The sequence below is a fragment of the Aulonocara stuartgranti genome (genome assembly GCF_965226115.1).
Source record: "Aulonocara stuartgranti genome assembly, chromosome: 6".
In the NCBI taxonomy this organism is placed as follows: domain Eukaryota; kingdom Metazoa; phylum Chordata; class Actinopteri; order Cichliformes; family Cichlidae; genus Aulonocara; species Aulonocara stuartgranti.
This window is the reverse complement of record NC_138944.1, coordinates 38,293,306-38,320,805: the sequence shown is the minus strand read 5'-3', so window position 1 is coordinate 38,320,805 and position 27,500 is coordinate 38,293,306. Positions and strand designations below refer to the sequence as shown.

Below are 27,500 nucleotides of genomic sequence, written 5' to 3'. Positions count from 1 at the left end.
AGAGTGAAACTAAAACATAAAAACAAAAGAATACTATAGTAAAGGGATTAATATAATGATATAGTACAACGCCATATGCATATGTTTGACAGTGCTTTAGCTATTTAGTAGGGGTGCAACGATACACAAAATTCACGGTTCGGTTCGGTTCGATACTTTGGTGTCACGGTTTGATATTTTTTTGATACAAAAAAAAATGTTCATGCCTTTTTAATTTGTCATTTATTAAATTTTCACGGCACATTCCGCACCACATCTCTGTGCGTTCATCATTTGTTTGAAGCCAGCTCACCTCCTGCAACTACTTTTCTGAGAATACGTGCTTCTTTTGTGGTTCGGACTCCTGACATTTCTTTGGAGGTGGAGGAACATCACAGTAATTGCTTAAAGGAGCTTGCTTCTTCGACATCTTTAAGAGTTCTAAACAAATGTCTGTCCTCCTCCTGAAAATCTTATGTACGCAAACACGCGTTGCAACTTCTTATCTAGTGCGTGTTTTTTATTTTGACAGCGAATGCACACCTGCGGACCACTTATGTGCAGCCCTTGTTATTTAGCTCGTCATATTGTAGCCACAGAAATTCTGTTGTCCATGAAACCATAAAGCTGCACTTTCTTTTTGCCTTATAGTCTGATTTGTCATAACTTTTCCATTTTGTGGTAAGCTTTTCTTTGGCTGTCACTTCTTCACCCTGACCTGTCTTATTTGGCTCAGCAGAACTAAAATATATATCCTGCTGCTTTTACAGATGCACTCACATAAGCTCAGCGATTCTCTGCGCGATCAACCTCTCACATGTTTAAGCTTGCTGCGGGAGATTTCACTTGTCATGTTTGCATAGTAAGCTAATGATTGATGAGACGATGTCAGAGGAATTGGTGAGCAAATTATCGTCACTCACCAATCAGTGCTGTCGCTCTCTATACACAGTTCGTGCGATTGCAAAGTGAAAGCAAAAAACAAGTGCAAATTCAAACGCGATTTCAATATGTCACATATTGACAGTGGCTCACAGATGCCAATGACATAATTACCCAGCTACATTTCCAAAAGAATGCAAAAGCATTGACATATATTTTTCCTTCCTACGATAGGCCGACGGGCAGGGCAGAGATAGATTTTGGTAGCCCGACTGGAAAAATCGCTAGCCCCGGGACGTCGGGCAGGCAATTTTGCAAGCCCTGTATCTGATTGAGGAATCACTGATCTTTGGAAAAGAGAGTTTATTACAGAGAAATGGCTCTTTCCAAAATAAAAGCTATACTATACGCTTCTTCTGGGCTATATTCTCAGCAGCATATTAAACATATCAGGTCCCCATAAGGAGAATCATGTGCTAACGGCTGTCTAAATGACTCAAGTTTGTAGCATGCGTGCTTGTTGTTTTTGTCTGCTTCCACTTGTCTTTGCACTAGGATGATGTCGGCGTAAATGTGCAGTCATATTCGTTGTGTTCCCACTAGTGCTGTCAGCGTAAATCTTGTTGTAATGACGTTAACGCCACAACACGGCAAATCTCCATTAACGAGCTACCGCGGATCGCCCGTGCATGGGGCTGGACGGCCAACACGTTAATGAGCTAACTGCACTAACGCACTAGTTCCCACCCATGTAATTGAGCATTGCGTGGCACATCCAACATACTGTTTTACTTTAGTCCATGACACGCTTACCTTCAGGGTCATACGTCACATGAAAACCAAAATAGTTCCAAACGCCAGATCTGAATGAGGGTGGGGGAGGTTCAATTTGCCATGTTGCAAGGAGAGCTTAACTTCTGTCTCGCTAGCTTGCCCTGCGCTCAGTGAATCTGCGTTCGACTACTCTGCCTAGGCTGCACTGTCGAGCGCAGATCCACTGAGCGCTCAACACAGACAGCATCGTCAGAAGGAAAGTTGATAAAATAAATAAAAAAATTTGTAATGTTCGATACATATGCGTACCGAACCGAAAGCACTGTATCGAACGGTTCAATATCGATACGATTATCGTTGCACCCCTACTATTTAGCGTTAGCTGGTTAACAAGGAATGTTCCAGATTTATAACCATGTTCAAAGTTCCCCAATCACAGCCTTTGCATCAGAAATTTTGTTCTCTCATTAATTATTTCATTTAATTGTAGTTTTAATTTTAAAATATTGCAAACTTTCCAGGTCTTCTTCACATTCCTACAGAGTGCTGAAGTTTTGAAATGTATCATTAATTCTTATTTTTAATACCTTTTAAGTTGTCAAAGAGTAAATTGGCAGAGAGTTAGTAATTAAAATGCAATTTAGTAGCACGCTGTGTTCAACGCTGCTGATATATTTTTCGTCTCATCTCTACAGCATAGCTCTACTCACTTACCTTCCACTCCTCACCCCAATAAGTGAACAAAGCTGACCAAGTCCGTCAGAAGCAGCTATACCTATGGCTGCATCGGAGCTCTACACTGTAAAAACTGTGATTTGGGTTAATTAGTATCTAATAGGAAAGTAATAGTAACTATTAATCAGTAAAAACATGTATGTGTTGTTTTAATTAAATCTAAGAAAAATTAAACATTTTTGAGATGTTCAGTTATTTAAATTTACACAATTTTGTTTGGGGTAAATTAAGTAATAGTTTGTTGAGCAGATTTAACAAAAATGTATGAGTACCGTGAAAAATGAAGAAATCTAATAGATTTAACTAATGAAAGCATTTTCATTTCAATCATTCTACACTTCTGCCTGTAGTCTGTTGTGCCACATGCAGGACACACACGCTTCAGCAGTGGATGATCTCCATTTTGTCCGAGGTAAGATTATCTGAATTTGTACGAATATACGACACGTTTTAAACAATAACGTATAGCAGTTTTGAGTAAAAGTTCTAAACAGTATGATACGTCAAAATTAGATTAATAATGACCACTGTAATGACAGTATTGTATTTTTACACAAAATGGCACGAAGTGGACTGCTAGCATAAGGTCACTTTCCAAGCTTTCGCAGCTGTGTTACTTAAGAGCTTTGACTAACCACGTTTTACCATATTAAAAAAATATATCAATTATGTATTTCGATGGGCTGTAACCTCCCTCATTTACTTTTAAAATTTTATGAAAAAGTTTTGCACTCAGCAGTGAGTGATGTAATTAAAATCATTTGTGCGGGATTTTGTCAGTCACGGTTTTTCAAAGCTTTTGTCTCCACGCAGTGTTTTTCAGTTGTGGTAATTAAGCTAAAGTGGCTCAGTCCAGCAAAATAACTGGTTTTCATTTTCATGCTGTCGGAGCCCTGTGAATTTAGTGCAGGCACAGCTCACATAGAGGGATAATGCAAGTTTCCAGTTAAACTTGGTCGGTGTATCAGTGAGACCCATGCTCAGTCACAATGTAACGATCTTCAAGACAAAGGTACATTCAGGAAATAATATAGTAATACGTGTTTAATCTGACATAAGTCTTTCATAATTTCTATGTTTAACACCCAATGGTGTTTGGATACAGAGATGACCTTGTGTAGATTAAAAGGACATCTTTTCAAATATGGGAAGATATATACGTATATAAATACACAAATAGTGTTATTTCATGTCATGATCTGTCACCAAATCGGTACAGAAAATAGAGTCTATTCCCTTTTTAATCTAATAAAGAGTTTCATTGTTTTATATGTGAATCTCACCTTTAAAAATTTTAGTATTAATTCAAATTTGTCTTTAACAATTTGTGTGTGTAAAATTTTTACTTTGGAGAGTGCGATTGTTATTAATGTTGTGTTCTTTTCAGTTGTTGGAAGATCCCTCAACTTAAATTCAGCTGATCAGTATGTAGACTATGCATTTTGAATAGGTTTTGATGGATGATTGTATTGAATTAAACTACCAGTTTTGAAATTGAAGCAGCAGAAAATGACAAAGTTGACCCTACTTAATCTAACTTAACTCTGTCCATTTACATTTTATTCTAGGTTGAACGAGATAAAGCTCCATGTAATCACTGATGACCAAACGGAGAAGTTGGTTCTTCCATCAGGGATCCCACCAACAGTAGAGGAGCTGCAAGGTGTTGTGAAGGATACCTTTGGGATTTCAAACAACTTAAGTCTTCAGTATTTTAAACCAAAATTTCAGGACTACTTCACTATTCGCAGAAGTGACCAGATAAAAGACAAAGACACTGTGAAGGTTGTTGGCATCACCCTGGTCATCCTGCCAGTTTTCGGCAGCCCCTCTGATCAACTGACTATGACTCATCATCCAATCCAGTTGTATCCAATGCAGACTCTGCTGCAACCACATCTTCTCAGGACACCATTATTCTCAAAAGGCAGAAGTTCACAGAACGTTGTGAGCCCTGGCCAAAGCTGTTCCCCATTCCACAGTCTGCACATGAAACTGAAATGTAACTGGAAAGAGCCACCGAGGAGTATAAAAAGAATGGAAATCTTCTGCCCACCTCCAAAGTAAAGACTGACATTCTCGAGAAGTTGGCTGAAACTGTATTTTCAATTATGGCCTATTCTTCCTATTATTTTGGGGCAAGCACTAGTGAAGAATTTCAGTGCATACAATCTAAATTAATCAGAAAAATATTATATTATAAATTTTGTATATGTTTTAAATTCCACAATAAAAACAATTACTGTTTGAATGTTGTCTTTGCGAAATTGATTCATTTTACTCAGAAAAGAAGTTAAATTAATTTGATTTTCTCTTACTATTCAGTCATTAATTATAATGTTTAATTGGAAAATTAGTGAATCCAATTAGAGTTTTAATTAAAAACAAAAAGTTTTAATTTTTTTGTAATGGATATTTTAGTCATTTTTACTAAACCTTTGCCAGATCGTTAGTAAATTCAAAGTAATTTTTCTCAGAGATTCATTTCAAATGAACTAATTTTTTGTTACAATTAGGCAATTTTAACCTTCAATTTGAGATTTTGTCCTTAAATTCAACACATATTTAAAAGACAATGTCAATAATATCTATTATTGTTTTTTGTTGAAATTTAATTAACATTTTATCTAAATTTTACATAAATCACTTGAAATTAAAATCTACTTAAGTAAATTAAGTGTCACTTTGTTGCCATAGGTTTTTTAAGTAACCTCTTGTCACAGTTTTTACAGTGTAGTTCCTCTTATAGTATATTTAGTTTTTTGTATTCAGACAGACAAACTTCAGATGGTTAATGAACTCGAGGAGTAATGGTGGACAAGCAGAGGAAGACAGCCATAGATGTAGCTATAACAAGTGTCAGCAACATCAGCTGGAAGGAAGGCGAGAAGCTCAAGAAATAACAAGGGCGGAGAGAGCAGCTAGATCAGGAATATACTCACAACTCTCCAGCTGCATCTTGCATAGCTGTGTGTCCATTGGGAAAAGCGTAAGATCCAAGGGACAAGACAGTGTCACCGACAGCCTGCATGTGTAAACGGAAAACACACAACAGGCTCAACAGGACAAAGAAAAAATTGCCCTATTACTGTATAATCCTTTTTTAAAAATAAGTTAATTTACCAGCTTTTTATGTTAACAACACATCCTAAACTCTTTCTTACTTATTCCAGAGATATGTAGAGCGAGATAGCAAAATTACAATTCTATGAAAAATAATATTTAATATGTTATCTAATAATAACACAAATAAAACATAACATTTTAGACAAGTTGTTAGGTGGAAATTTTCTCAAGTATGAAGAAAAATGTCCTCATGTGTTGCTCTGCCCCTCTTTCCCCTCCACTTCGTGTTCGAACATCCATACTGCCTAAACAAATTTCACAAAAAAACAAAGGTTCTTAGAGTTTTAATTAAAACTTAAAACTTAAAATTAAATTAAAGCTTAATAGCTTATTAATAGCTATTAATATCAATAAACACATACAAAAATTGACTTTTGAACAAAAATGTTCTATGGAGAGATTCGTTTTGTAAAGGAAATTACATTGTGATTTTTATCAGTGCTAAAACATTTTGTGGCTTGTAAAAAATTCCCCTCTCTCACAGTATTCATCCTTCAAACTCGGGTCCTCTACCAGATGCCTGGGAGCTTGAGGGTCCTGCTCAGTATCTTAGCTGTTCCTCGGACTCCACTCTTCTGGACAGAGATCTCAGATTTTATTCCTGGGATCTGCTGGAGCCAGTCGCCTAGCTTGGGGGTCATTGAGTGCTGCAATTACCACTGGGACTACTGTTACCTTCATCCTCCACATCTTGTTGAGCTCTTCTCTGAGCCCTTGGTATTTCTCCAGCTTCTCGTGTTTCTTCTTCCTGATGTTGCTGTCATTTGGTATCACTTCATCTATCACTACAGCCGTCTTCCTCTGCTTGTCCACCACTACTATAACTAGTTGGATAGCCATCCCATTTTGTCCGTCTGTATCTGGAAGTCCCACAGGATCTTAGCACAGTCATTCTCTACCACCCTTGACCTCTCCCATTTTGACCCCGGGACTTCCAGGTCATAGTCGACACAGATGTTTCTGTATACTATGCCGGCCACTTGGTTGTGGTGTTCCATGTATGCCCTGCCTGCCAGCATCTTGCACCATATGTGCTGGATTGTCTCAGGGGCATCTTTACACAGTTTGCACTTGGGGTCTTGCCTGGTGTGGTAGATGGGTCTTGTGGTCAGAGCTTGTTTTTGTGCTGCCATGATTAGTGCCTCTGTGCTATCTTTCAGTCCAGCTTTATCCAGTCACCGGTAGGACTTCTGGATGTCAGCCGCTTCCTCTATCTGCCGGTGGTACATACCGTGCAGGGGCTTGTTCTTTTATGATGGTTCCTCCTCTTCCTCGGGTTTCTGCTGCCTGAGGTATTCACTGAGCACACGGTCGGTTGGGGCCATCTTCCTGATGTACTCATGGATGTGCATTGTCTCATCCTGGACCGTGGTACTGACACTCACCAGTCCCTGGTGCCTGACCCTCTGTGGGTTCTGGGTGGATGGGACTGGCCCCACATGGTGCTGAGGCAGGTTATTGGTCCGTAGCTGGAGGGGACCTGGGGGTCCCTGGGGATCAGAACTGTCTGGCCTTAAGTTAGCCATTCTGGGTGTCTCTCATTTACTAGCAGCTGGTTCATTTATGCTGCAAGACACGCATGCAGTGCAGTCAGCTTCTTCAGTCAGTAGGCATGAACCATGTCAGGACCTATTGCTGACCAACTCTTATCTCTCTAGTGTACCTCTTCAAGCAGCTGACCAAGGCTGTGAGTCTTTGCTTGACAGTTTCCAAGGCCTCAGATATGGACAGCTTGCTGTACTTCTTAAGCACCTTCTTCACTGCCCATTTGTGCAGCTCCGATAGTTGGCTTACTTCCCTCCATGCTACCTTGATCTTAGCCTCTAGTCATCTTCTCCATGGAGGGTACTGCTCCTTGTGGCTGCTCAACTTGTAGCCAAGCATCTCACTGATTACTGCTGCCGTAGTGTAGATCAACTTGTTAGTCTCTGTAATGGCGGCGGTAGGTATAGTCAGTAGTGCTGCATTTACATCATCTAGTAGACCTTCAGAGGGCACCTCACATAATCTTGGTAACCGGCTACAGTAGCGAGCTCCTCTCGCACTCAACGATCCTTCTTCCATCACACTTGGGGCTTTGTACTCAATCCCGGGTGGGGGTGAAGATATCTCCCCCCTGACCTGTCATCTGTGATTTATATTTACAGAGACAATACTCCACAGCATGTGCTCCTATATTAGAAACATACTATAACCCTGCAGTTACACACATGTTGTCAGCACACTGACAACATGTGTGTAGTGCTATACTATTCAATGAAGCCTAATCACTCTTTTTCCCAAATGTGAGAAAAATAAAATATTCATATTTTGCATGATCTAATTTAAATTCAAAAAACCTGTCACATTGATAGATGCCTCTGATTTTAAGCCTCTAGCTGTCAGTTACTAATACTTGTCACCTACCATTTGACAATTTTATAGGCTATGCCAGACCATATATTGCCACCACTGTTCTTAATAGTGATGCATGTGAATTATTTAATGCTACAACAGTGCCACTGTTACTGTTCTAATCCCTCAAAATAGAAATGGTTCTGATTTTTTACATAAATTTTTTTTACATCTTATTCTTTATGAAAGCAAGAGCAAGTTAAGAACCAATGTAAAAACAGAATTCAAAACTAGGTCTGCCTAACATTTCATATAAGCTCAACAAAGAAAAGGCTTATGTGCTCCCTGAGCACATAGGCCTTTTCTTTGTTGATATATCACCATATAATACCTAAAAGTTAACCAATTTTTTCTAAAAACAGCTTAGAGTCACTGAAAAAAAGACAAGATTAAAGTCACTTCTATGAATCAATAATTTCTCCATGACCCTCAGAGAAAGACAAAAACTTTAAACTGTCTCTAAAGTCTGCAGACTCTGCTACAAACTGAGGTCAGTGGGCTTTTCTGAAAATTATAACTTTATTTTCCAGACAACTGATTAGTTCTGCATGTATTAATGACTTCTATGACACTGTTCCAGGTCACTTTGGGTGTACAACGAACGGGTACTCATGAGAGCTTTCAAGAGAAACAAAGCTTTCTTGCTCCCCTTAAGTGTTTGCACCCTCTTGATTTACACACTACAAGCCACCTTTTCATGCACCATACTAACATGTTAACTTTTTGTAGGGCTAAATATGTATGGCTGAGGCTCATGAGAATCACTCACTTTTTTTAAGAGACCAAAATGTGATTTCTTAAACATAAGTCATGACAGGATAATCACAGTGATTGTCCAATTCATGGCAATCCATTCAGAAGTTATTTTCTTCAGAATATTAAAAGGTATTCATTGTTTAAAAAGAATGAGGCAAAAAATGGATTATGGGTCCCATAGATTGATTAAAACAGATTTAAAAGCACACCTCATGCTGATCAGGACGTCTCCATTCCTGAAGATGAAGAGCAGTATATTGTCTTGTGTGACATCATGAAAGTTTGCATTTTTTTCATTTGCAAAGAAAAGATCTGGTTTCCATAAACACTGGAACATTTTGGGATCAACAGTTAGTGCTTCACTCTTATAATCTGTAGGAAGCTGTAGACGAGGGTCATTCCATCTTTGTCGAAGAAATATATTTATTCTGTAGTCCTGCAAAGACAAATATTGTATTAATAATTTGCACTACATCAACTCCTACTTGTTAGGGCTAATATTTAAAATGAAACATATTGTGAAACTTTTCTTTTTTTTATTCTGCTATTTTTCTTAAGTCTGGTCATACTTGTGCAATCCTATTTTTTTCCATATGTCGCCAATAAACAGCTGTATCCTGAGTCAGGCTAAAACAGTAACATGTAGCAAGTGTCTGCTCAATTCTTCAGTATTAATAATACTAATGTAGTTATGGTGATTCATTCATTTAACAGAATACAGTGAATGACTATCATTAATGCAATGCGTATTTGTAAAAATATACAATCTGCATCTTTATCTTATCTGCATCTCTCCAACATTTAGTAGTTTGAGCCAAATTCCATTAATCTAATATGCATTGTTTGTAGCTGTATTACCATAGTCGTCTCCTGGATAGACCCAAAGCTGTTAATGAAGATGTTCACTCTGGACTCAACTGGGATACCTGAGATATAGACACAAGGACACAAAGCAATATAAAGTAAGATGATTCTAAAAGAAGGGAGTGCATACTGAATAAATTAGTAAACATGCTTTTACTGGTCAGCAAGTTACCCCATGTGATCATGCAAACACAGGTAAACACAAAACAAAACAAAAAAACTGTGCATTTTTATAACTTTAAAAAATGATTTTTTTGTCTTTTGCATTGGTACCAAGCAGTACACCTACACTGGAATTTTACATAAGATTCAGCCTTTTTTGAAATAAGAAGACACAGCACAGCAATAAATACCCAGCCAGCTGTCAGCTAACAGTCCCTCCTCCTTCCCTTTGGGCTTATCTATTTTCTACTACAAGCACACCCCTTTCACTCAATTGCGGTGACACTTTAAAAAAAAAAAAAAAAAAGCCTCAGTATTATTGTGAAGTCTTTGCCTTATAATATAAAGCCCATTGAGGCCACTGTTTTGATTTGGTGCTAAATAAATAAAACTGAACTGAATTTCACATTGATATGAAAGCTTTCATTGTAAACCTCTTCACCCATTAAAAAATGAAAATTTAAAAATAAATGAAGTCAGTTTGACAATTCAGACATTTTATACTGCTAAACTACACCAAAACTATTTCCAGTAAACAGTTCTTCATGTAGCCATTTCAATCCAATCCAATAAATGCATACAATTCATAGAAAAATAATATTCTTGTACACAAGCTTTCACATGTATCTCAAACAGATGTTGTTTGGGATCTGGTTTCTGAGAGTGGTAGAACAAATTTTTTCATTTAGCATTATGAGACTTATGAGCATGTCCTTCATTTTTTCTGTTAGGTTGCAGCTTAATATTTTCACTAATTCTCTAGATTTATTTAAACTGTTATATTGTGTATAAAGTCTTAAGTGACCTATAATTTCTCTATAATATTTCTCTGCACTGCATGAGTGTCTGTGTATATATATGTATGTATTAGGGCTGCACGATTTTGCATAAAATGAGAATCACGATTTTTTGGCTTAGAATTGAGATCACGATTTTCTTTTCCAGTATAAATATTTATTGCACTTATTAACTGCACATCAACTTCGTAACAGTTGAGACTGAACATAAAAACAACAAATAAACATAAAAACAACAAATGTCTCACATTTTGTTGTTGCCGCAAAATGTTGTACTGCTTGAAATTCCGTCTCCACCGTTGCTCGACACTGCGTGTATAGAGCAGGTAGTGCAACAATAGAAAAATAGTTGCGGGACGGCACTGTGTAGCGTTTAGAATAGAATAGAATAGAATTCATCTTTATTGTCATTGCAGGTACAGGGCAACGAAATGCAGTTTGCATCCATCCAGAAGTGCTTTAGTGATATAGATATATTACAATATATATTAGCAATAATATAGATATGTAAATATATTACAGAAATGGGTCTATTATGGTATGTTATAATGTACACGGTATGAAGTATGTTGTGAATATTTTATAACTATAAGTATGTACAGGCTGTAGTGAGTACAAGCTATGTACAGGCTATGAACAGGATATAAATATGAAAAACTATACAGAATATGAAATAAATAACTTTACAGAATCTGAGATATACAGCTATACAGAAATGGGAACTATGCAAGTTGTAAACAGTTGTAGGGTTAAAAATTATCGAATGTACAGAATGATTATTTACACAGAGCTATACAGTAGTGCAGTTAAGATAAGTGAGATATAATTCCTACAGAGGCTATATAAAGTGCTAGTGGTTGTGAGTGGTGGTTCAGTCCATGTTATTATTGTGTGTTTGAGGGTACAGTTGTCCATTGTGGGTGTGTGTATGTCCAGTCCATGTGTTAACGTGGGTCAGATGTCAGGAGGCAGAGTTCAGGAGTCTGACAGCTGTGGGGAAGAAGCTGTTCCGGTACCTGGTGGTCTTAGTCCGGAGGCTCCTGTAGCGCCTCCCAGAGGGCAGGAGGGTGAAGAGTCCATGTGATGGGTGACTGGTGTCTTTGATGATTTTCCCAGCCCTTTTCAGACACCGCTTCCTGTAGATGTCTTTTATGGCATGAAGTGGTGCTCCGGCGATGCGCTGGGCAGTTTTCACGACCCTCTGCAACGCCTTCCGGTCCGAGGCAGAGCAGTTCCCGTACCAGACTGTTATACAGTTGGTCAGGATGCTCTCGATGGTGCAACGATAGAAGTTCACCAGGATGTCTGAGGACAGGTGGTTCTTCCTCAGAGTCCTCAAGAAGAAGAGGACTCTGAGGTGTTGTCTAGGGTGTTGATCATTTTCCTAAATCCCTCGTTTTGCACAGTGTTGATGGGAGCCATATCGTTGGTCAGGTGATAAGTGATAGCCTCCGTAATTTCTTTGTGCCTGCGGGAGTTCGACGGGTATAGGGAAGCGCTGTATAAGGTTCCCGTTATTGATGTTTGGGTGGTTGACCGGGACGGATTTTCTCCTGTCACTTTCTCGTCATCCCTGACGTGCTCTCCGTTGTTTTTTCCTGCTAATTTTAGCATCACACGGCACAGCTTCTGTATCACGTGGTATAAGGCTCCGTCCTTGTCATTTGTTGAGCAGGAAGAGTGAGCGCTTGTTTTCATGCAGAGTACGTCCCGGATCAAAATGCGGTACAATCGTCGTCGTCGTCTTTTTTTTTATTTTTTTTAATCGTTGTCATTTGGAAATGAGATCGCACATAAGTATGAATCGAGATCGCGATTTTCTAACGATTAATCGTGCAGCCCTAGTATGTATGCATGTATGTATGTATGTATATATATATATATATATATATATATATATATATATATATATATATATATATGTGTGTGTGTGTGTGTGTGTGTGTGTGTGTGTGTGTGTGTGTGTATTATTTGTTCATGCAATTTGTACTAATCTCTTGCACAATCTCAGTCACACTTTTACCTCTTTAACTTAAAAAATAAAAATTAGGTTATCATTCTCAGGGGGAGAAGCAAACAAAACACAACCCACATGTATTTAATGAAATTGGCAGACTTAACAATAGCAATTATGATGGACATGTACACTTGTGCATACTAATGTACTCATATAAAACTATTTGTATTATAAACCAATAAACTTTTTCACTAAAAATTGTGTTTGAAAACACCCATCTCCCTGTGCAGTAAGTAATACGTGAGAGGTATATGTAGTACTTAGTACTATAATGTTATAATGATCACTTTTAGTATTATTGCATTAGTTGGCATATGTCAGCCCATCAGTTATTAGACCACAAATAATATCCCTGCAAAAACCTAATCTGCAAATCTTTAGTAACTCACTGTTATTCTGATTAACCATTTCCACTAAAGAAACAGAGCAAAACATTCCAGAGCAACCTGTGGCTGGTTTTTAAGTGTATGTTGAACAAGGCTCCCTCCCATTAACTCTGTCACCACCAGTGTTGGTCAAGTTACTTGAAAAGAGTAATCAGTAACTAATTACTGATTACCTCCCCCCAAAAATAATCCCATTACTTTACTGATTACTTATTTTCAAAAGTAATTAGTTACTTTTTAAAACATGATTGACACCCTAAATAGGTGATAAAGCAATAGATCTTTCAGCCCAATTCTACTTTTTCTGCATAATCCTTCATATAAAATGTAATCAAATAAAAATATCTCATTTTAAAACTTGTTTTATTAGTTTTAATCTTTTAACTTTATGCATCAAGCAAACATTATAAGCAACATTCTCTGACTGGAAGAAATTTGTTTAACATTTAAACCTATTTTCTGCATATTCCAGCATATAAAATAAAATCATTTTTTGTGTTTACCCTCACTCTTTCAAATAGATGCATGTAAAATAAATAAAATCAAAGACTGAGCGGTCCTGTTGCTCTATTTTCACCTGTATAGCAGGAGTGGGGCAGGCGGAGGCCGCAGCGGTCAGTGGAATGATACGGCAGTTTCTCTGTGAATTTCACATTCCAGTGGCAGCGTATTTGGTGCTTGCTTGGAAGTTTAGGGGTTTTTTTCGCTGTAAAAAGAAGTTTTCTTCCCACGCAGTGAGCAGCGGACGCTAATGTTTTTGTCACTTTTTACGGAATCAAACTCAAAGTAAGGTCAGTACTTCCACACTTTAAATGTTGCACACTCATACTCTCTCCCGCTCTTGTTATATTATCCATTTTTAATCTGCACACAGCTGTTGCCACGAACGTTGCACTCGCTTACCTCATTGACATGAGACACTCTCGCAAAAAAATCACGGTTTTAGTAACGCAGTAACGCAGCGTGCTTACGGGAAAGTAACAGTAATCTAATTACCTTTTTTGCAATGATAATCCCTTACTTGAAAAAAGTAATCGGATTACCCATCTCTGGTCACCACTGTCCCATTGATAGATAAATAAATAAATTAATTTAAAAAAAAACCCACACTATTTTACTTGATTTGACTCATACTGTTCAATCTAAAATATCAAAAAACCAAGTAAAATTTAATGGAAGAAACAACACAACAAAAATAATCCTACTGATCTTTCCATCAGAAGCAAGAATTCTGTGGTGTTTTATGTTATTATTTAGAAATCACTCTATAGACTTTGACTGCCATAAGAAACATTGATGGGACCATGTTAAACAAATGGCCCTGACTGCCTTCTTTCACTTAATCATCACTAAATTTAGAAATATCCTGACTCCGTGATGCTGACAAATTAGTTCATGCATTTGTTTCTTACTGAATTATTGTGATTCCTTACTATATAGCGCTTGTATTAATGAGGACTCAAAAGTCTTATAGTATTATATCATCTCAATATATCATCCTGCTGTCAGACTAAATTAGGGATTATACTTTCTGTCTCCACTAAGGTCCGCTTGAGTTCCAGTGACGTAAATTATCATCATAAGACGATTAGTATGAGGATCCATGCAAACACAACTGCCTGTTTTTTGTGACCATGTGAACTCCTCCGCAGAAAATTTACATTTCAGTAAGTATGCATTCACTCAGAAGCAACTTTTAAGGTGGGATGTTTTGATGCATATCAATAGAAGAATTGTGATTGTTCAGTTGGCCTTAATCATTGTATTAGTGTTGTGTAAATGATGACAGGCGACATCAAAATGACAGAGCAAGCTGTGTTTTGGGATTTTTCTTTTGAAGACTTTGAAATTCATCTTCATGGCAAAAGTCTTTCTTTACATTTAATGAAATTTAGATTGAAAAATCTATATAAAATTTGCATAAGATGATACTTGTCAAGATGTTGTTGGTGTGTAGAGAATGCTGATTGGACTGAAAGACAATAACCTTTTCTTCCTCCACTGACGGTGCCATATTGACATATGACTTTATTCAACAGAAAATCAAGGAAGTTATGAAACTAGTTATAAAACAGCTAAAGCCTTCCTTCTCTTTGCTTATGTTTCACTGTCTTGCCCACCCCACCCAGATCACAAAAAACATTTTCTACATGCTGTCTACCAAAAGACACAACTCAGCAAGAAACATGTATATTCCTCCCACTGACCTGCCCAACTCTATCCATTATCAGTATAATATTTTACTGCCAAAAAAACAGTAAAACAATCTCGTGAGCAATGTCATATCTAGATAACTAGAGCAGAAATTGCCAGGCTGTAAATACTGTTGAACAGCTAGCAATGCATACACATATTCTAGAGTACTTTAAGTATAAGTAGTTTGATAGCATCTCTTCTTTTCTGTATCCATCTTTCAAAGCTTGTCTTTAGCCTCCCTCCTTTTCTGGCCCTATTTAATGATTTGCTTGCACGAACAGAGCTGCTAATGTTAAAGTCATATCCTGCATTCTTCACTGGCTCGTGTCTTTATCAGTAGTGGCTTTCAAAGGGTAGACTTACTCATAGTAGTGACAGGACATTCGCTCTCCCTACCCCCACCCCTTTTCAGTGAGTGCTTGAATTACAGTGCCTGATAGGAAAGCTGTCACTCGAGCAAGGATTTTCTTTTTAGCCACTATTTCATTTTCTCCCACTCTGAAAATGCATTCCTTATTGCTAGTAATGGTGTTTGGTGGTTGATTTTATACACCTGTGGCAATGTGGCTACACCATCTCTGAATCGAGTAGGGGGTCAAAGGGTACATCTGTCACCATCTCACAATGCTGTGATTGCAGCCATTCCCCAACTCTCTGTGAATGGTACTCATGGCCATTGATCAGTGGTCTTTGATCAATGGTCATGACAATTTCCATATTAATGAAGAAACTGACCTCAAAGCCCATTGTTTGCCAGTGGTGGTAGTTTCAGTCATTGTGCAAATGTACTGTTTATAAGGTTGGAAACCTGCAGTCAGCTGAGATTGAAGAAGTCAGTTGGATGAGTGATGAAACGTTTCTCCCACTGAAAAATCCATGCCCATGTGAACAGAATCAACTTTTTGGGATTTACTTGCCTGATTGAGCATGCATCAAGACAAGGCTGACATGGTTTGGGCATGTACAGAGAAGAGATAGTGGATGGAAGGAAGGAACAAAAGAAAGAGACCTCAGAGGAGGCTCATGGATACATACAGAGGGCTGATGTGACAGAGGAAGATGCAGAGATAGGATAAAATGCAAGATGATCTGCAGTGGTGACCCCTATAGGAAAAAGCTGAAAGATGTTTGCACTATGAATAGTTGAAAGTGTTGAACTTTTTTCTTTTTTTGATACTTTATTTTTATGGTTTTTTTAAACATTATACAGGGGAGATAGAAAGTATCAACAAAACAGAACATAAAAAGATAAAGAAAAAAATGAATAAAATAAAATAATAATTTAAAAAAAATGGACTGGAAAAAAATTGACTTTTTCCTATAAATTAAAGTAAAACTTTTTTTCACAGAACTGTTGGACATCATAACAATTTAAGTTCAATGGTAAATTTCATATCCAACTTTTTTTCTGCTTTGTTTTTTAATATACAGGGTGGGCCATTTATATGGATACACGGTAATAACATGGGAATGGTTGGTGATATTAAAGTCCTGTTTGTGGCACATTAGTATATGTGAGGGGGCAAACTCCTCAAGATGGGTGGTGACCAGTGTTGGTCAAGTTACTTGAAAAAAGTAATCAGTAACTAATTACTTATTACTTCCCCCAAAAAGTAATCCAGTTACTTTACTGATTACTTATTTTCAAAAGTAATTAATTACTTAGTTACTTAGTTACTTTTTAAAAACACGATTTACAACCTGAATAGGTGATAAAGTGATAGATCTTTCAGCCCAATTCTACTTTTTCTACATAATCCATCATACAAAATGTAATCAAATGGAAAAGTCTCTTTTTTTAACTTGTTTTATCAGTTTTAATCTTTTAACTTTATGCATCAAGCAAAAATTTAATTATATGCAACATTCTCTGACTTGAATAAATTAGTTTAACATTTAAACCTATTTTCTACACATTCCAGCACATAAAATAAAATATTTTTTGTGTTTACACTCACTCTTTCAAATAGATGCAAGTAAAACACAGCAGAAAATAAATAAAGTCAAAGACTCAGTGGTCCTGTTGCTCTATTTTCACCTGTAAAGCAGGACTGCGGTAGGCGGAGGTTTACCCTGGTGCAGGTGTGCCGCGGTCAGTTGAAGAATCCGCGAGTTTCTCTGTGAATTTCCCATTACGTCGTTGCGCACTCGGTGCTTGCTTGGAAGTTTAGGGGGGTTTTTTTCGCTGTAAAAAGAAGTTTTCATCCCACGCACGATGGACGCTAATGTTTTTGTCACTTTTTATGGAATCAAACTCAAAGTAAGGTCAGTACTTCCACGCTTTAAACACTGCATGCTCATACTCTCTCCCACAATCGATATGTGATCCATTGTTGATCTGCACACAGCTGTTGTCACTAACGGCGCACTCGCTTACATCACTGTTGTGAGACATTCTCGCAAAGAATCACGGTTTTAGTAACGCAGTAACGCAGCGTTCCTACGGGAAAGTAACGGTAATCTAATTACCGTTTTTGCAATAGTAATCCCTTACTTTACTCGTTACTTGAAAAAAGTAATCAGATTACAGTAACGCGTTACAAGTAACGCGTTACTGCCCATCTCTGGTGGTGACCATGGTGGTCATTTAGAAGTCGGCCATCTTCGATACAACTTTTGTTTTTTCAATAGGAAGAGGGCCATGTGACACATCAAACTTATTGGTAATGGCACAAGAAAAACAATGGTGTGCTTGGTTTCAACTTAACTTTATTCTTTCATGAGTTATTTACAAGTTTCTCTTTGTTCACAGCCATTGACATGTTGAAGAGGTTAACACATGAGGAGCGAATCTAAATTGTGTTGATATCTGGTGAACGCAGTAACCGGGTCATTGCAGCAGATTTCAATGCAAGACACCCTACGAGACCACCCATCTCCCATGCTACAGTTAGCAAACTGCTTGCTAAGTTTCGTGAAACTGGTTCAGTGTTGGATTTGCCAAAATGTGGACGCAAGAAAAATGTCACTAATGAAGAAACATCAGTGGCTGTCCTAGCTTCATTCAGCAAGAGCCCACAGCGTAGCACTCGCCGCACGTCACTGGAGAGTGGCATTAGTCAAACATCGTTTCGGCGGATATTGGCTACTCACAAATGGCACCCTTACAAACTCCAGCTACTGCAGCATCTCAACGAGGATGACCCAGATCGGCGCACAGAATCTGCAGAATGGGTAAATCAAAAATTGGAACAGGACCCTCAGATCACGCAGAAGATTTTGTTCAGTGATGAGACAAACTTTTATGTAAATGGTGAAGTTAACAAACAAAACCACCGCTATTGGTCTGATACTAACCCACATTGGATGGATCCTCCAAGACTGTTGGAACAACAAAAGTGATGGTTTGGTGTGGTATATGGGGTACAACGATAGTGGGTCCATTCTTCATCAATGGAAACCTCAAGGCCACTGGATATTTGAAATTGCTACATGATGATGTGTTTCCCTCTTTATGCACTGAAGCCGGCACGTTCCCTGAGTTTTTCCAGCAAGATGGTGCACCACCACATTATGGGTGCCAGGTCCGAGCATTCCTAGATGAACAGTTTCCTGGAAAGTGGATTGGTCGTCGTGGGCCAGTTGAAAAGCCCCCAAGGTCTCCCGATCTGACTCCCTTAGACTTTTATCTTTGGGGTCATCTGAAGGCAATTGTCTATGGTGTGAAGATACGAGATGTGCAGCACCTGAAACTACGGATATTGGGTGCCTGTGCTGGCATTTCTCCTGCGGTGTTGCTATCAGTGTGTGAAGAGTGGGAGAAGAGGGTTGCATTGACAATCCAACACAATGGGCAGCACATTGAACACATTTTATAAGTGGTCAGAAACTTGTAAATAACTCATGAAAGAATAAAGTTACGTTGAAAACAAGCACACCATTGTTTTTCTTGTGACATTACCAATAACTATGATGTGTCACATGGCCCTGTTCCTATTGAGAAAACAAAAGTTGTATCCAAGATGGCCGACTTCTAAATGGCCACCATGGTCACCATCCATCTTGAGGAGTTTGCCCCCTCACATATACTAATGTGCCACAAACAGGACTTTAATATCACCAACCATTCCCATGTTATTACGGTGTATCCATATAAATGGCCCACCCTGTATTTTGAAAGCTAGGATTTGTTTTTTTACTTGTTATGTTGTTAGGTGCTATAATCTGTTGTAACCTCTGCTGCCCTCTTGCTCACGTTTCTCTTCAAAAAATAGTTTTAAATCTCAATGTGTCATATCAGTGAATAAATAAATGAAGAATATATACAAACAAAATTCACTCAAATTCATGATTATTTTATGGCATATCATAAGACATAAATCACACTAATGGTAGTTATCAGACATAAGAGAGTCAAAAAATGTAAAGTATTTACCTGAACTTTCATAAAGAGATTTATAACGATAGATTTGTATGTGTTACTTATCATATATTTAACATACTTTCCAGATTCTGTCCAGTCTGCATTCAGCTTTCTTTTCATGATACCTGTTTGAAAAATGGGGTCCTTTAGCTAAAGGTATCCCATTTAATAATCATTTTATAATCAATATATGGTATTAAACAATGGGACACTGTCTGTACTGACAAACTGTTTGAAATCCCTACACTTTTCATATATGGAAGGAAAAGCATGATTCAAATTTACTATAATAGAGGCTTATACAATCGTGCCACAATCAATAGAGGAGCTATCATTAACAGGTGGGATTGATAGGATTTGACCAATGTCACCATGCACATCTGCAATAGAATGTTGAAAAGGTTTATGGTATGTATTATGCATGTGTTTTATGTCAGGAATGTCAGTGTCATGACCATTTCAACATATTTAAACCAAAGTCTGTCTTTAAACAAAAGTCATGAGTGCAGACTTTGCATGTATTTTGGGAAATGTGTTTTGACTTGATGAAAAGACAAATGTAATTCTGCATGGTGGTTGTATACACTGGAACTTTACCTTGAAAGTTAGGTCTTATTCTTGGGTCATAACTGACCATCAGACGATTCAAAATGTTGGAGGTAGAGTTAGCTGGAACCTGTGCCAAATCTTCTGGAGACAACTGCCTGTTAAAGAGGATGATATTGGACAATAATTAATATGATTTGAGCAGATGACAGATAAAAGTAATGTAAATAAAATAATTTAAATCTAAAATACTAAAAGTGTTAGAAATGATGGTTTCTTGATGGATACATATGACTTCATACTTCTGGGGGTGCCACAAGCAGGCAGCGGCTGATAGTGCTCCGGCTAATTCAGTGTCCTTGTAATCTGTAAGCTGAGGACCACCAGGTTCAGTATTTTAAAGTTACATATAACACGTTCACTCATCGATTCAGACAAGTACTTTTTCTGTGCTTAAGTGCTTTCTAGCTAACATTCATACTCTGATTAATGCATTGTGACGCAACTTGGGGTTAGTATTTACCAGACAAAAAAACAGTCAGGGGTTAAACCACCAACATTCCAATTAGTGGATGACCTGCTCTGCCATCTGAGCTACAGCCACCCCTGTCCTAATGGTCTGAGTGCATGTGATATACACTGTGAAAACCCAGACAGAGCATACTGCATCCTGGCAGGGAGCTACCTCCTGGTCCACCAGTGGGAAGTGACTGTAGCTCCATAAACTGAGATAAGTTGAAGTCAGATAGAGTCTTTGACAGAATGCAGGGTTAGAATGGGGGTCCCTCTGCTCTTGAAGGGGCTCTTTGGAACTGAGAACTCTGTCCCACCTGAGTGGAACATTGTTTTTCTGCAGGGAGAAGAATAGATGGCAGTGTGTCAACTCCCTGGATGAAAAAAGGCTGACCTCTGCCCTTCCAAAGTGACTACCTGAGGACAGAGTCTCCACTCTCGAGGACTCAGGCCCCCTCTCAACATGTCTGCCACCACATGCAAGGGCCCTGGCACATGAACTGCTCTGAGTGAGTGGAAGAGGGGGTGAGTCAACTGCCACAACCCAGTTGATACCTTGCAGAAGAAGGGAGATCCTAGGCCCCCCTGGACCTGACCCTTCTTGAGCCCCTAGTGCATCTGGACAGGCTACTTTGCATCTCCTCTGTCAAGTCTTCCAAGTCTGCTGCAATAGTTGGCCTCCTACTGGGCCAACATATCTGAAGGGTTAACTGGCAGTTCAGCATTAGTTAGAAAGCCATCTATAACCTTGCAGTTCCTGCTGCCGCAGGTGGCTTTGCTGAGACAGGCTGAGAAATGTTCTTGGTCGTGCATGTTAGCAAACCTCTCCTACATAGAGAGGACCATCTGTGCAAAACAGTGGGTGATTCATATTGTCTTCACACCAGGTATTTTAAGTCAGGCAGAGGCTGCAACTCCATCTGCAAGGGTCGACACTGTGTGGGTTCCTCAAACTCAGATGTGAATGCCACAGGGTTCTCAGGTTAAAATCCAGGGCCCTGGTTGCCCTACCATTAACCTCAGAGACAACTGCGAGGTGAGCGTGTGAGCATATAAATATATCTGCAAGCAATGCACTGGCTAGGGATCACAACCAGAATCAGAACAGAAAACAAAATGAAATAGTAATCCTGGATGCAGATTCATTAAGTATTGTGATGAATCTAAATACAGATGTGGAGTTGAAGCACTGGTCCTGTGATGCAGTCAAAACAACATGGACCTGAATACTCTCAAAAGCCCAGATAGGTTTGCAGAAAAAACATCATTAGTACTTGCTCTCGATTCAGGATTTGTAGAAATCTGAAGTCAGGAAACGACAAGACAACAGTGCAGACCCATCACACCCTGGTCACAGACTGTTCCAATTTTTCTCCTATGCTAGGTGCTGTTGAAGCACTGTATGCCAATACAGACAGACAAGCAGATATCTGTTCTGTTCTTTCTACTGGCCATACTCACATAATATCTGTACTGAAATAACATCCATGATGCTAACCAAAGCATGTTGTTTGTTCACACACTCACACATATATATCAGAGGCTTGGGAGCTTGAGAGTCCTACGCAGTATTGCTGCTGTTCCTAGGACTGCGCTGTTCTGGAAAGAGATCTTGGATGTGGTTCATCTATCACTATGCCTGTCTTCCTCTGCTTGTCCACCACTACTATGTCCGGTTGGTTAGCCATCAACAGGTTGTCTGTCTGTATCTGTGAGGAAACAGTTTAAGAGCCTGAATGCTCGTAAAGCTCCCAGCCCAGATGGTGTGTCTCCTGCCACTCTCAGACACTGTGCAAACGAGCTGCCCCCAGTGTTTTCTGGCATTTTCAAATCCTCACTGCAGACATGTCATGTGCCTGCCTGCTTCAAGTCCTCCACCATAGTCCCTGTCCCCAAGAAGCCAAGGATCACTGGTCTAAATGACTACAGACCTGTGGCTCTGGTCATAAAGTCTTTTGAGCGCCTGGTTCTCTCCTATCTCAAGACACTCAAGGCCCCCCTCCTGGACCCTCTGCAGTTTGCATACAGAGCAAACAGGTCTGCAGATGATGCTTCTGCCTTCAACACCATCATTCCAGACCTTCTCCGAGGGAATATGCCTGATCCCATCTGCCGGTGGATCACTGACTTCCTGACAGACAGGAAGCAACATGTGAGGCTGGGGAAGAATGTCCCGGATTCCCAGACAATCAGCACCGGCTCCCCTCAGAGCTGTGTTCTTTCTCCTCTGCTTTTCTCCCTGTAGACCAACTAGTGCACCTCCAACCACCAGCCTGTCAAGATAATTAAGTTTGCAGATGACACCACAGTTATCAGACTCATCTCGGATGGGGATGAGTCTGCCTACAGGATGGAGGCTGAACTCGGGTGTCCTGGTGAGGCCGCAACAACCTGGTGCTGAATGCCGAGAAGACAGTGGAGATTATTGTGGACTTCAGGAAGCAAACATCCCGACTCCTCCCCATCATCCTGACTGACACCCTCATCACCACTATGGACACATTCTGCTTTGTGGGTACCATCATCACCCAGGACCTCAAGTGGGAGCCCATCATTCCCTCCGTCATAAAGAAGGCCCAGCAGAGGATGTATGTCCTGAGGCTGTCAGGGTCCTGGGTATCCTGACCCAGCATGTTTAGTTCTTTGTGATTTTTGTATTATTGTACTTGTGTGAGTTATTCTATGGTTTCTAGTTTCGATCCCTTGCCCTTCATGTTTCTCTGTGTCCCCTCTGTTCTGTGTAAGTCTGTGTCTGCATGTTTGAGTTTCCCTCTGTGTCTTTCGGTTCTTAGAGTCCTCTGCCTTATGGTTTATGTCTCTGTGTTTTTTAGTTGCTGTCTCCACCGTGTCAAGTTCGCGTCTGTGTTTGATACTTCCGTTTTACTTTGTAGGTCCGTGTCTTATGTGAATGCGTCCTGCTTTGCTTGTCTCGTCAGTCCTGATTTCTCCCAGCTGTGCCCTCCTTCTGTGTCTCATTCCCCTCGTTACTTCCCAGTGTATTTAAACCCTGTGTACCCTGAGTTCTTTGTGTTTAAACCTCGTGCCTGAGTGCCTGCATTTTGGGTCCAACTCCTGCCTGCCATACGAACAGTCTCTTCCCCTCTGCTGTTGGACTCATGAACAATAACCATAAGACTGTTCCCACCACTTGCTCAAACACATGACCCTGTATTGTGTTCTCTGTACCTGTTCCATTTTTGCACTGATCATCACCTGCATTCATGTATATATCAACCTGCTTAGCACTTTTTATTTTTATTTAAATGTTTCTCTTATCATATGTCTCGCACAAAGTACCGCAGCAATTTCCTAATGTTGTAAATCTGCTCAGATCTACTCACTCAGTTCAATTCACCTCAATTCAATTCAATTTTATTCATAGAGCATGAAATCACAACAACAGTCAGCTCGAGGTGCCTTATATAGTAAGGTAGATGCTACAATAATACATACAGAGAAAAACCCAATAATCATAAGACCTCCAATGAACATCTGCTTAGGCTTGTGTGTATTATATATATATATATATAAAAGCAGCTGGATAGCGTAGTGGTTAAACTACACGCCTTTGGAACAGAGGATCGCAAGTTCGATTCCTGCCTGGGGCGTCTGTATCCAGTAAGGGTCCTAAGGCTAGACCCCCTATGCTAAGCAAGCCTACCGCAGACATGAGCGAGACAGATAAATATGAAGGCATGCCGGCTCGGACGTCGCCCGGATCAACAAGGTCCGCGTCAGGTGTTGAGGAACCAGGGCACCCTGACGAAAAGTGGGCTACTGGAACAAGAAGGCATCGGTGGGCAAGGGACGAAAACAGGGCGTTGTTGGAATGCTACTACGCAAGTAACCCCGGCGGAAGGGGCTACATGAATAGGATGAGGGACCTATGGATTCTTCGATACCCAACATCCACAATGACGGCGAAACAACTAGTAGCTCAGTGTTCCAACATTCGAAAGAAGGGACTGCTCTCACAGCTAGAGATTGATGAGGTACAACACAAATGCTACGGCAAGGAGGAGTCAGGACGCCAGGTCAGGGGGGAGATATCATCACCCCCACCCGAGATTGGGTACATAGCCCCAAGTGCGATAGGAGAAGGATCGTTGAGTGCGAGAGGAACTGACCTGAAAAATAGGATCATGGCCAAGCTGAAAAATAGGATCATGGCCGGTTACCAAGATTACGTGAAGTACCCCCAGAAGGTCTGCTAGATGATGTTAATGCAGCACTACGGGCAATACCTACAACCACGATTACCGACACTAACAAGCTGATCTACAATACGGCAGCAGTGATCAGTGAGATGCTTGGCTACAAGTTGAACAGCCACAAGGGGCAGTACCCTCCATGGAGAAGGAGGCTAGAGGGCAAGATCAAAGTAGCACGGAGGGAGGTTAGCCAACTAACGGAGTTGCAGAAAGGTGCGACAAATAAGGTGCCTAAGAAATACAGCAAGTTGTCCATACCTGAGGCCTTGGAAACTGCCAAGCAAAGACTCACAGCCTTGGCCAGCCGCTTGAGGAGGTACACCAGAGAGATAGAAGGCAGGAGAATAAACCAGCTGTTCTCCACAGAACCAGCAAAGGTGTACTCTCAGTGGCAAGGGAACAATAAGAGAACAGCACCACCAAGGCTGGAGACGGAGCAATACTGGAAGAGCATATGGGAGAAGGATGCAACCCATAACGGCAATGCTCAGTGGCTAGAGGATCTGAGGGCAGACCACAGCGACCTCCCTGAACAGGGTCCAGTAACCATCACAGTGGCAGATATCCAAGAAAGGGTCTCCAGTATGAAGAGTTGGACAGCACCAGGGCCCGACATGGTTCACGCCTACTGGCTGAAGAAGCTGACTGCACTCCACGAGCGTCTGGCAGCAGAAATGAACCAGCTGCTAGTTAACGAAAGACACCCGGAATGGCTAACTGAAGGCCGGACGGTCCTGATCCCCAAGGACCCCAAGAAGGGACCGGTCCCCTCCAACTACCGACCAATAACCTGCCTCAGTACTACATGGAAGCTCCTGTCAGGCATCATATCGGCTAAGATGAACAGGCACATGGGTCAATACATGAGCGGGACACAGAAAGGAATTGGCAAGAATACCAGAGGTGCAAAACACCAGCTACTGGTAGACAGAACAATCAGCCGAGACCGCAAGACCAGACTGACCAACCTGTGCACTGCCTGGATTGATTACAAGAAGGCCTATGACTCAATGCCCCACAGCTGGATACTGGAATGCCTAGAATTGTACAAGATCAATGGGACCCTAAGAGCCTTCATCAGGAACTCAATGGGGATGTGGCGTACAACACTAGAGGCCAACTCCAAGCCCATAGCACAAGTTACCATCAAGTGCGGGATCTACCAAGGAGATGCTCTGTCCCCACTGCTGTTCTGCATAGGCCTGAACCCCCTCAGTGAGATCATTAACAAGACTGGCTACGGATACCGACTACGGAACGGAGCAGTTGTCAGCCACCTCCTGTACATGGATGACATCAAGCTGTATGCCAAGAGTGAACGAGACATCGATTCACTGATCCACACTACCAGGCTATACAGCAATGACATTGGAATGTCGTTCGGACTGGAGAAGTGTAGTCGGATGGTAACAAAGAGAGGGAAGGTAGTCAGAACTGAGGGGATTGAACTACCAGAAGGCAACATTGCAGACATAGAGGACAGTTACAAGTACCTGGGGATCCCGCAGGCAAATGGGAACCATGAAGAGGCCGCTAGAAAGGCTGCAACCACCAAGTACCTGCAGAGGGTCAGGCAAGTCCTGAGGAGTCAGCTGAATGGTAAGAACAAGATCCGGGCCATCAACACATACGCCCTGCCCGTGATCAGGTACCCTGCTGGGGTAATAAGCTGGCCAAAGGAGGAGATAGAAGCCACTGACATAAAGACAAGAAAGCTCCTTACCATGCATGGAGGGTTTCACCCCAAGTCCAGCACCCTGAGGCTGTACGCTAAGCGGAAGGAAGGGGGCCGGGGACTGGTGAGTGTCAGCACCACAGTCCAGGATGAGACAAGGAACATCCAAGAATACATTGGGAAGATGGCCCCAACTGACCGAGTGCTCAGTGAATACCTCAGGCAGCAGAAACCCAAGAATGAGGAGGGAGACGAGGAACCATCATGGAAGGACAGGCCCCTGCACGGTATGTACCACCGGCAGATAGAGGAGGTGGCTGATATCCAGAAATCCTACCAGTGGCTGGACAAAGCTGGACTGAAAGACAGCACAGAGGCACTAATCATGGCAGCACAAGAACAAGCTCTGAGTACAAGATCCATAGAGGCTGGGGTCTATCACACCAGGCAAGACCCCAGGTGCAGGCTGTGTAAAGATGCCCCAGAGACTATCCAGCACATAACAGCAGGGTGCAAGATGCTAGCAGGCAAGGCATACATGGAACGCCATAACCAAGTGGCCGGCATAGTGTACAGGAACATCTGTGCCGAGTATAACCTAGAAGTCCCGAGGTCAAAATGGGAGATGCCCCCAAGGGTGGTGGAGAATGACCGAGCTAAGATCCTGTGGGACTTCCAGATACAGACGGACAAAATGGTGGTGGGTAACCAACCGGACATAGTGGTGGTAGACAAACAGAAGAAGACGGCCGTAGTGATCGATGTAGCAGTTCCCAATGACAGCAATATCAGGAAGAAGGAACACGAGAAGCTGGAGAAATACCAAGGGCTCAGAGAAGAGCTCGAGAGGATGTGGAGGGTGAAGGTAACGGTGGTCCCCGTGGTAATCGGAGCACTAGGTGCGGTGACTCCCAAGCTAGGCGAGTGGCTCCAGCAGATCCCGGGAAAAACATCGGAGATCTCTGTCCAGAAGAGCGCAGTCCTGGGAACAGCTAAGATACTGCGCAGGACCCTCAAGCTCCCAGGCCTCTGGTAGAGGACCCGAGCTTGAAGGATAAACCGCCCGCAGGGGCGTGCTGGGTGTTTTTTATATATATGTATATGTATATATATATATATATATA

The 27,500-nt window shown here is 40.7% G+C and overlaps 1 protein-coding gene across 1 annotated transcript in view; it reads right to left on the bottom strand.

Moving 5' to 3' along the window:
* LOC309708442 (glycine receptor subunit beta-like) overlaps positions 1-27,500 on the bottom strand; it is an 80,124-nt gene that overhangs the window by 35,281 nt on the left and 17,343 nt on the right. Inside the window, exons 3-6 of the mRNA XM_082536498.1 lie at positions 20,029-20,135; positions 9,505-9,572; positions 8,856-9,082; positions 5,313-5,395 (exon numbers count right to left, since the gene is read on the bottom strand). Coding sequence (XP_082392624.1) covers positions 5,313-5,395; positions 8,856-9,082; positions 9,505-9,572; positions 20,029-20,135 — 485 coding nt within the window. The remainder of the gene's footprint in view (positions 1-5,312; positions 5,396-8,855; positions 9,083-9,504; positions 9,573-20,028; positions 20,136-27,500) is intronic.